The 11,238-nt window shown below is 47.1% G+C and overlaps 1 protein-coding gene across 1 annotated transcript in view; it reads right to left on the bottom strand.

The window, feature by feature from the left end:
- Positions 1 to 5,232: 5,232 nt before the first annotated feature.
- The window catches only part of AACS (acetoacetyl-CoA synthetase), a 39,647-nt gene continuing 33,641 nt past the window's right edge, over positions 5,233 to 11,238 (bottom strand). Inside the window, exons 16-18 of the mRNA XM_063143825.1 lie at positions 11,081 to 11,139; positions 9,043 to 9,245; positions 5,233 to 5,437 (exon numbers count right to left, since the gene is read on the bottom strand). Coding sequence (XP_062999895.1) covers positions 5,300 to 5,437; positions 9,043 to 9,245; positions 11,081 to 11,139 — 400 coding nt within the window. The 3' untranslated portion in view covers positions 5,233 to 5,299. The remainder of the gene's footprint in view (positions 5,438 to 9,042; positions 9,246 to 11,080; positions 11,140 to 11,238) is intronic.

Raw genomic sequence — 11,238 nt, 5'->3', positions numbered from 1 at the left:
ACTGAGAATTTCTTAGACTTGTTCTTCATCAAGCTGTTTATCTGTGGGCCTGTTCAGATAACAGGATAAGCCACGGTTAGGCCACTAACCCTTTCGCAGCAAAAGGATATCGAGCATATTTAAACCATAGTTATGTAGCCGACGTGCTAACTCATGGTTCACACGGCATGCTAAGTTGTGGTTCACAAGACACACTAAGCCATGATGTTTAGCTCAAAATGCTTAAGCGTGTTGTCTGAAGAGGGTCTGCGTCTTGCTCAGGCCCAGACAAATGCCTGTCAAGCAAGCGGTAGCCATGATGAGAAAGATGCAAGAGCAGCTGAGGACAATGGTGGAGAGGATGTGTGTCTCACCCATGGCCACTCCAAAATCTGGAGCCGGTGCTGCATTCCATGATTCTGTGTGAGTACAGAAACAGGATGTGGCACTGTGCACAGGAGTTAGCTTTAGAATCAATCAATCTCACTCTCACTCTGTGTGTGTGTGGTTGTTGTTTCAAAACAAGCTCCTAGTCCCTATCGTTGAGAAAGCATACCTGAAAGTCAGGAACAGCTGCACCACAAATTTGATCCCAGTTGAAGGGTCATAGCTTTTAGCAAAGATTTTTGGGAACTGTAGCTTAGCATGCTGGCTAGGGATGGGGTGGAGGGGGGATGGAAGCAAGGAGAATTGCCACTTCTTCATGATGGGCACTGTAGTCCAACTCATCAGAAGGTAACTAGGCTGGAGAAGTCTGCCACAGTGCTACAGTTTCCCAGAGATGCATGGAAAGGAGAAATGACCCTCCAACTGCTTTTAACCATTTGGTGTAAACATGGCGGTGGTCACCGAACTGAACAAATCATTAAGTCCATGAATGTGCGTTTTGATCAGTAAGTGGGTATGAATGTAATATTTCTGAAGTTTTAGATTCTGCATGCATGTGCTGCAGCAGGCATTCTCTCAGAAGAAGCATTCCTTCCTAGGGGAGCAGGAAGACTTTTCTGAGATAACACCAAACAGGTATTACTACCGTAATTATTGTATTTTTAAAAAGCACTGCCGGATTAATCATGGGCATTTTTTTTAGAAGAAACGCATACAGAATTGTGTCCAATGAAGTTGTTATAAAATGGGTGTAATATGTTCCTCCCAGCTTACCCCAGTCAAAAGGCATGCGATCCTTTGTACTAATTAAACCTTCCAGGCAGTCATCAAGGGCAGCCCCACATAGAGCACATTACAGTAGTCTAATCTGGAAGTCGCCGAGGCACTGGCTTAGTTTCTATGCTTTTCAGAGTCTTTTGCACCAGGCCAACACTGAAGAATAGATCCTTCCACAATTCTCAGATCACATGTGACTATAGACACATTAGGCACTATCCCATCTTATCATTTTTGGATGTATGCATTAAAGATGACACTTCCGAGCCATACAAGAAATGCAAATTAAGAGTTTAAATCCCAGCTGCTACCAATTCAAAAAAGTTCTGCCATGTTTGTTAAAAGACCAGACTTTAAAAAGAAACCCACTTCAGCTAAATCTTTCATATTCTCTCACCACGAACTGGCGCCTTTCAGAACCAGCTGGCATTAATTAATGAACTAGTCCAAATTTACTTATTAATAACGATCAGAGCGCTTTGTAAACGCCAGCCATTTTGCATGAATTAAAGAATGCGTAATGAAGTTTTAATGAATACACGTACGTGGTTGATGAAGCCTTTGCGTTCAGCACGCTGAAGGGGGAATGGGGGGGGTTAAAATCTGAAACTCCTTCCCCCAGCCTAAGGGGAACAGGCCTAGTCATGGCACAGACCACATTCTAAATCCCCTGGTGCCATTTTAGACCACTTACAGTTTACTTCCATTTCAAAAAAATTAAGCTATCCAGAGATAGTCATATGACCAACAGAGTTACCCTTTAGAATCATAGAATAGTAGAGCCGGAAGGGGCCTCTAAGGCCATCGAGTCCAACCCCCTGCTCAATGCAGGAATCCACCTTAAAGCCTACCTGACAGATGGTTGTCCAGCTGCCTCTTGAAGGCCTCTAGTGTGGGAGAGCCCACAACCTCCCTAGGTAACTGGTTCCATTGTTGTACTGCTCTAACAGTCAGGAAGTTTTTCCTGATGTCCAGCCAGAATCTGGCTTCCTGTAACTTCAGCCCGTTATTCCGTGTCCTGCACTCTGGGAGGATGGAGAAGAGATCCTGGCCCTCCTCTGTGTGACAACCTTTTAAGTATTTGAAGTGTGCTATCATGTCTCCCCTCAATCTTCTCTTCTCCAGGCTAAACTTGCCCAGTTCTTTCAGTCTCTCTTCATAGGGTTTTGTTTTACACCTGAGCAGCCTTGATAATCCGGGCACAAGTTTTTCTAGATTTTTCTAGTCAATTGCTGTGGTGATGTTATAATTTGACAAACTCACTCGTATATTTGGCTTAAGTCTGAGCCTTTAGGCTTCTTCAAATATATATATACATACACACACACACACACACACACACACCGTATTTCTTCGATTCTAAGACACCATCAATTGTCAGACGTGGTGGTAATTTCAGTACCACCAACAGGAAAAAAGCTTTGATTCTAAGAAATAATAAACAACCTGCGATTCTAAGACGCATCCCGTTTTTAGAGACGTTTATATGGAGAAAAAAGTGTGTCTTTTTTCGGTATATATACTATATGAAACTGAGTTTAAGTATTTGAGTTCAAGCATTTCCAAAATTTATTCTGTATTCCTTGGAATGATGCAATGGCCATTGGCCAATGCAATATAAACCTCCTGAACTACCAAGTGTACAGAACCCATAAAATATGAAAAAAAATAATAATAAAGTCCCGGTATATATTTTGCACACTGCTTCAATGTCGGTTACCCTGTTCTCCAATGCATGTGTCAACCTATTATTTCAAATTTACTGTCCTTAACTCCGTACAAATCTGTACAAATCACTTCTCTCCAATGAAGGCAAGATTTTTTTCCTGCATTTTATTAAGCTTAAATCCTTTAACATATCATCGAGCTCGCTCAGCACATGATTTTAGAAAGGGGAAAAAAATTCCCAAAACAGAATTTAGCCACCCATTTATTCAAAGTAACACAGAAGTTGCTCGAACCCCAGACTGTTTTCCTGCGGGGTTCGTGCAAATCGATTGCCCTTTATGGAAAACACAATGGACTGTAACATCTCCATACTCTTGTGACAGCTTGTTTTACTGGGGGTGGGTGGGTGGGTGTTATCTTTAAAAACCAAGACAGATAAAAGCACCAAGAAACCATTTTAGATCTCTCTCCCAGCCTCCAACAGCCCTGAAGATCATATATATATATATATATATATATATATATATATATATATGAGGAAGTTATACATATTGGCCAAAAAAACACACCAGCTCTTCTGTGGGGAAGGGGGTTGCAGGATCAGCAGATGGCAGCCTGCTTGCTGTATCTGGCCCCAATGTAACCATCCATCTTAGCTGCTCCCTGCCTATTTTTCACTTCTACTGCTTTCTTCTGCACGTGCCAGGTTGTAGGCAAAATGCCGTTAAAGCCTCTTTCCCCCCCATTCTTCAGTGTCCAACACTGAGGTGGCGAACCTGTGGCCCTCCGGAGATAGTTGGGATTCCAACTCCCATCAGCCCCAGGCCAATGGTCAGGGATAATGGGAGCTGTAGTCCAACACCATCTGGACAGCCACAGGTTTCCCACCCCTAGGGATTCTCCCGTCTCCTATGCACAAACCAACATACAGGCATGTGGGAGTTCAGTAGTAGAGACCCAACCTCCCATGAAGCCGGCACCAAGGAAAAAAGGGTTGAAGACCCCTTGGTTTAGGAGCATCCTTGGGCAGAGCCTATACGGTGTTGGGCCCAGTCAGCGCTCCGTTAACGATATGGCTCTTGTAAAAGATAAGGTGCCGAACAAAAGCGTACAAGCAGCTTTCCCAAATCCAGATGTTTCAGGCTGCAACTGCCCTCATTCCCAGTCAGTCTAGCCATTGGCTGGGAATGATGGGGGTTGCAGTCCAACGGATCTGGAAGGCATCCAGGTAGGGAAGGCTGATGTACAAGATCAGAGGCAATCCCATACACATCCGGGCCCAGGCTCTGCATAGTACAATGGGTTTGTACACATGGATCAAGTTGACCACCGCCCCTTTCTTCATTTTAAAAAAACAAAATTTCAAAACAGATTTTTTTAAAAAAAAAAACCAAGCACACACGTTTCAGACAACTAAATGCCCCGTCATGCTTTCAATGCCGCCACCTCCCCCTGCCTCCAAATTAATTTGAAGTTGGGTAGACGAGGCAGCCAAAACTGGACACCAATCCTAAGGATAAACATTATCCACACCGAAGACCCAAGGAATCAATGGGCCCTTCAGCAAGTCACGACGAATTGGCCCCATTGATTGCAAGAGCACGCCAGCATGGCTGCCTCTAGCTGAGGGCCGATGTCTTCCATGCAGTGGAAGTGAAGTATTATTTAGAAAAGCGACAGAAATAAAAACGCTGGGCTGGGTTGTGAAAAGAGGTACTGTCTTTTTTAAAAGTTAAAACAAACCTAGAAGTCCATCTATCTCTTTAAAAAAAAAAGGGGGGGAAGTAAACGTGTTGAGAACAAAAAAGGGACCCCTTAACTCCGCACTTTTCAAAACTTCTTTGCTTCAGGGAACCTTTTCCGCACAAAATTGGTCTAGGACGCACCCTCACTCACCCGGAGTGCCGGCTAAGCCTGAAGATCAGCATCGGATAGGTAAGCTACTGTTCCGAGGGAGCTGGTCCACCATTTTGTAACCTTCCCATTGAGAAGCCTCTGGTCAAATTTCCCAGAATCCTTGGCACAACACTCGAGAAACCAACAGTACCTTAACCCAAACAGAACACAGCCGCCTACTTGTGTGGACATTCAGCTTCTTCCCGTAATTTTAGAGGTAAAACTCGAACCAGAAGTCACGGGCTTAGTATACATTATTTTAAAAAATCGTAATACCCAGTTATCTGAAAGGAGGCAAAGTGATCTTGGCTGGGCTTGGAAGAAGAGCGCTGGCCATGGGCCAAACTCCGCCACCCTGCCCTCCCCCAAAAAGCCTGTTCGTGAAGCACTTGGCAAAAAAACCAAACGAAAAACAGAACAGTATTTCTCCTTTCCAAAAGAAACACCGTCGCTTAAATATGTTTCTTTTACATACAGTATCCATATACATATTATATATACAGTACAAAACCAGACATACATACACACACACACACACACACACACACACACACACACATGAACATCAAGAGATGGAAAAAGGCAGATCCCTTCAGAAGTCCTGCAGTTCGGGAATGTTTCGGTAAAGGTCCAGCGTCTCCGGGTTGGAGAAGATTCCCCGCTGAGCAACTTCCTTGCCGGCGATGATCTGTTTGACAGCCACTTCGACTTTCTTCCCGTTTATTGTGTACTGTGGAATTGAGAACGAGGCAACGGTGAAGTCGTGACTTACATCCCGCCGACATCAAACCTGACGCTCGATAACTGAGGGGAAACTACCCCGCGCTCCGGCATTTTTAAAATTTATTATTGCATTTATATCCCGCCTTTTTTCCTGCAAGGAACCCAAGGCGGCATACATAATCCTCCTCCTCTCCATTTTATCCTCACAACAACAACCCTGTGAGGTAGGTTGGACTGAGAGTCTGTGACTGGCCCAAAGTCACCTAGTGGGTTTCCATGGCCGAGTGGGGACTAGAACCCAGGTCTCCCGGCTCCCAGTCCGACACTCTAGCCACTACACCACACTGCACTTGCACTTTGAATGTGGATCACAGCCAGCCCAAGGTATTTTTCTGGTGGAGCGGCAAACGCTGCACCCCGCCCCGGCTAAACTCAGGGCGCACAGCGCCAAGCCCCTGCGGTGGAAATCCCCAAACACGCCTCTCCTCCTCCGTGGCAGTAAAAATTAAATCATAACCAATACAATGATAACCGCTGCCTTTTCAAGATGCCCACGATGAAAAATGATGATACTCCTATATGTGTAACGTGCGTGTTTTTCTTTACACGATGTATTTTCTGTTCTGTTTCGTTGATATTTTTTTAAAAAAAAAGGTGCCCATGATTTGTCTAATGGTAGGGCCGGAACTGATGCAGACTAAAATCCACGTTAAAGAGAGCGCTAGAGTAAAGTAGTGGCTAAAGGACGGGGCTCTGACTCATTTAAGTCCCCTGGTTCGAATCCCACCTCTGATTGATTGATTGATTGATTGATTACATTTATATCCCGCTGTGTTTTTTCTCTTGTAAAGAACCTAAGACGGCTTACATGGGCCTCTTCCTCTCGATGTTATTACATTACATTTATATCCTGCCTGTTTTCCCTCCTTAAGGAACCCAAGGCAGCGTGCATAATCCTCCTCTCCTTTTTATCCTCCCAACAGCAACCCTGTGAGGTAGGCTGGGCTGAGAGTGTGTGACTGGCCCAAAGTCACCCAGTGCGTTTCCATGGCCGGGTGGGGGACTAGAACCCGGATCGCCTGACTCCCAGTCTGACCCTCTAGCCACTACGCCACACTGGCTTGAACCCACTAAGCAGGCTTCACCCCGCCACTCTCTCTTAACTTCTATCCCCACCATACAGGGGATAGCGATACAGACTTACCTTACAACAGGGGAACCTGGCACCCTCCAAAAGTTTTGGACTACAACTCCCAAAAGCCCCAGCCTGCACAGCCAAGCATTAGGGGTGACCGTAGTTGTAGTCCAAAACATCTAGAGTAGCTTTCCCTAATCTGGTGCGCCCCCCGCCCTCCCCGAGATTTATCTGGCTACGAATCCCAGCATTCCCCAACCAGCCATATTGGCTGGAGGGTGCTGGGAGCTGGAACTCCAACACACCTGGAAACAACGAGTTTGGGGGAGGGCTGATCCAGAGGGGACCAGGCCAGGAAAAGCTGCTCTATGGCGTCTTTTTTTATTTGATTTGATTTGATTTATTGCATTTATATACCGCCCCATAGCCGAAGCTCTCTGGGCAGTTTACAAAAGTTAAAAACAGTGAACATTAAAAAGTATACAAAATTTAAAACCATCAAAACCATAAACAGTATAAAAAACAACAGTATCCATTTAAAACAACAGTTCCGGGGTCCATTAAAAAACAAACTTAGCGTTGTTAAATGCTGTTAAATGCCTGGGAAAAGAGAAAAGTCTTGACCTGGCGCCAAAAAGGCAACAATGTTGGTGGCCAGGCGAGCCTCATCGGGGAGATCATTTCCATAATTGGGGGGCCACCACTGAGAAGGCCCTCGTCCCTTGTTGCCATCCTCTGAGCTTCCCTCGGAGTAGGCACTCAGAGGAGGACCTTAGATGTTGAGCGCAGTGTTTGGGTAGGTTCATGTCGGGAGAGGCGTTCCGTCAGGTATTGTGGTCCCAAGCCATGGTCCCAAGCTGTGTAGGGCTTTATAGCTTAAAATGGGACAGCCACCACGAAGATGTTAGACCACACACAGGGCCCAGTTCCCAATGTCCCATCCTACGCCGTTCTACACTTCTCAAACGCCTGCTTTGAAGCGGCCTGTTTCAGCTCATGACAAGCCCCTCGACTCCAAAGAGAAACAAAAACCAAGGCAGGTAGATAGGCGGTTTGAAAAGCCTAAATATAGTTCCAGGAGCTGTGGCAAAAAATTGACACTCACACACAAAGGGGGGGAGGATTGGCGAAAGCCAGCATACAGCTCATCGCTTATATGTCGGTGCATTTTTACCTCCACCGTAATTAGAATCCAGTTATAAATTCCTCCGGAGTGTGAGCTAATTAATAATCTAAACTTAGGATTCCTAAGTTACCAGCTGTCATATAAACACCTCGACGCTGTTCCCTTTACTCTTTGGAGTTGGTCTTCCGTAGCGTGGAGAAAAAGGGCGGGGGGGGGAGATCGGAACCAGACCTAGTGCCGTCCAGATGCTTTGGACTACAACTCCCATAAGGCCCCAGCCAGGCTGGCCAACAGTCGGGGATAATAAGCATTGTAGTCCAAAGCACCTGGAGGGCAAACGTCTCCAATTTTACGGCACTATAACTATTGCACTGGTGTAACCATCATGGCTTCCCCAAAGGCAGCTTGGGAGCTGTAGTCCGGCGAGGCTGCTGAGATGCCCGTTGGGAGATTCCCAAGCTGCCTCCCAGAACCACAGTTCCCAGGGCTCCCTGGGACGAGGGAACGCCGGTTGAAAACCAGGCGCCACCCTTAGTCTGAGGAAGGGATGCAAGATTGCAAGAAACTTCACATTTGTGCATGGTAATTTCAAGCCAGGTGTTTCATCCAAGAGAAGCGTGAAGAACCCATTTTCTCAGCCCACCCTGAGTAGAATTTACCAAAACATTTGCCCAGGCTCCCCACAATTCCTGCCAAAGGTACACACTTCTATTGCCTCCTGCGATGGAATTTTACGATAAGCCGCTGCAAAGTTACGAACATCGGGGAGCCGATAAAAGTTTCACCAGCCCCCCCTTAACTGCCATCCTGAGACTCCAAATTGGTTCTCTCCAGACATTCATGAATTTTAGAAATGGCTTAAAACAAAAACAAAAAATACATCTCACAAAATTCTTTTCTCTAGATTTTAAGAATGGAAGAAACTGAAATGAGAGGAAGCATTTCAGCACGCCTGAAAGCCAAAAACAATCACCCGATTTTATATTTATTGAGAAGGCCCAAGATTCTCGCTCAACAGAGCACACGTGTACTTATAAACCAAGTATGGCTCTCTATTAGGGAACAGGGTTTGGTGTGTGTGTTTAAAAGAAATTTAAAAAGGCTTATTCAAGAAGAAAAAGTGCACGCACACACACACGTTGCTAAGCAACACGGACAAAACTATTTATAAGACTCCAATCCACTTTTTCAAAGGGTGGGGGGAAGAAAAACGAGGCAAAAATTTCCAGGCATGTGTGGGCTTTGAAGAAAGATGACAACTGTTCCTTAATTACTATTCCAAGGTGACAATGAAAAAAATAAGTAACAAAACGCAGCAACAAGAAGTAAGAAAAATACTCCCTTGACGTACCGGAATGCCTTCGGTTTCTAGGATGAGGCTGGGAACGTGTCGGGCTGAGAGAGCAAAGCGAATCGCTTCCCTGATTCCTTTCACCAAGTTCGGACTGAACTCCTGGTTGGTGGCCATTTTCAGGAAGAGGATCACCCTTTCTTCGCCGTCTTTATTGTACTGAGGGACACAGAGGCTGTCGGACACTTCCTCAAAAGCTTCCACTGTAGGGACAAGAGACGATTGGTTTTGAACCTATTAATATCTTTTGGACACTGGGCAGATGGCAGTAAAGGGCAAGCCAGGCCATGGTTCCTCGTCTTCAGAGACTCCGTAGTCCGAAAGCTAAAATGGCCGACGGCTGGTGCAATTTGACCCACCGCCAACCTTCACGGGCCTCCCAAAGATTAGCCCCCAGCCTTTTGGGGTTGACGGGCACATTTGGAATTTTTGAGAGGCCGTTGCGGGTGTGGCGAATGTGGATAGGGAGACATTTTTCTCCCTCTCCCCTAATACTAGAACCCAGTGGTGAAGCACTCTTCAAATACTTAAAAGGTTATCACACAGAGGAGGGCCAGGATCTCTTCTCGATCCTCCCAGAGTGCAGGACACGGAATAATGGGCTCAAGTGACAGGAAGCCAGATTCTGGCTGGACATCAGGAAAAACTTCCTGACTGTTAGAGCAGTACGACAATGGAACCAGTTACCTAGGGAGGTTGTGGGCTCTTCCACCCTAGAGGCCTTCAAGAGGCAGCTGGACAACCATCTGGCAGGGATGCTTTAGGGTGGATTCCTGCATTGAGCAGGGGGTTGGACTCGATGGCTTTATAGGCCCCTTCCATCTCTACTATTCTATGATTCTATGATCCCATGAAGCTGACTGGTGGGAGATTCAGGACAGGTGGAAGGGCTTCTTCACACAGAGCAGAGTTGAACTGTGGAATTTGCTACAAGAAGTAGTGGTGGGCCACCAATTTGGATGGCTTTAAAAGGGGGTTGGAGGAATTTGTGCAGGAGACGGCTATCCATGGCTACCAGCCCTGATGGTTATGTGCTACCTCCAGTATCTGAGGTAGTAAGCCTGTGTGCACCAGTTGCTGGGGAACATGGGTGGGAGGGTGCTGCTGCAGCATGTCCTGCCTTGTTGGTCCCTGGCCGATGGCTGGTCGGCCACTGTGTGATCAGAGTGCTGGACTAGATGGACCCTCGGTCTGATCCAGCATTAGGGCTCTTCTTATGGTCTTATGTTCTTAACTAAGCTTGTATTTCTCAACCACCTCCTCCTCTCCCACCCTTCCCCAAAAGGCGGGGGGGGGGGGGGGACATTAACAAAGACGCTATTTCAGGAAAATAAAACGGAGGGCAGGGAGGGGAGCAGAGGGTGAAGAGAGGAGGCCGTTGAAGTCCAACTGCTGCCCACACGGGGGGATAGAATTACAGCCAGACAGTGGCCCGATTCACTCGGCTGCCGGGCCCACGCCATCACGCCTGCCCTCCCTTCGTTACCGCGGGCTCTCCGCTGACTTCACGGCTCGCGCTGACAACCTCTTTGTGCGCACGCAAGAGTTATGGCAGCGGGGAGCCGTCAAAGGAGGCTATTGACGAGGCTCGGCTCGAGACAACCGGGCCCTGTGTGCCTCTGGGCTCCCTCTCGGAAAGAGGAAACCACCCTGGCGAAGGGGCTGCTCACGCCAGATGGTCCGAGAGAATCCCCGAAATGACGACGACGCCGTTGCGCAGGTGCCATGCGCGTGGAAGGCGGCGGTGGCGGCAAGACGTGGCCCCAAGGAATGACTCCATTCCGTGCGGCTTTTTAAGCGGAAAACGTAAATATGCCGCTACCGTGTTGTGCGCCTGATGAAGCAGACTACAGCCCACAAAGGCTTATGCCAGAATAAACGGGCTAGCCTTCGGGGTGCCACAAGACGCTTCGCTGTTTTTGGCTGCAAGAGGCTAGCCCGGCCATCCCTCTGGGAAAAGCTGTGCGGGATAAAAAGCTGGCCAACGTTACCATTCAGGGGGAGGGGAGACGGAGTGGCTACGACGTCAGCTGCTTACCTATGTTATAGATCTCAGAGCTCCCAAACCTGACTCCGCTCGGGTTCAGCGTGCCGTCGCTGGAGAAGGGACAAAGCCAAAGAGGAAAAGAATCATTAAGATATCATCGAGGTTTGATGAAGAGGCAAAACGGATGCGATTCATCTTGGTTCTCAATA

This window comes from Elgaria multicarinata, chromosome 18, assembly GCF_023053635.1.
Source record: "Elgaria multicarinata webbii isolate HBS135686 ecotype San Diego chromosome 18, rElgMul1.1.pri, whole genome shotgun sequence".
Classification (NCBI taxonomy): domain Eukaryota; kingdom Metazoa; phylum Chordata; class Lepidosauria; order Squamata; family Anguidae; genus Elgaria; species Elgaria multicarinata.
Note: the sequence above shows the minus strand (reverse complement) of the source record. Positions and strands in the feature narration are given on the sequence as shown.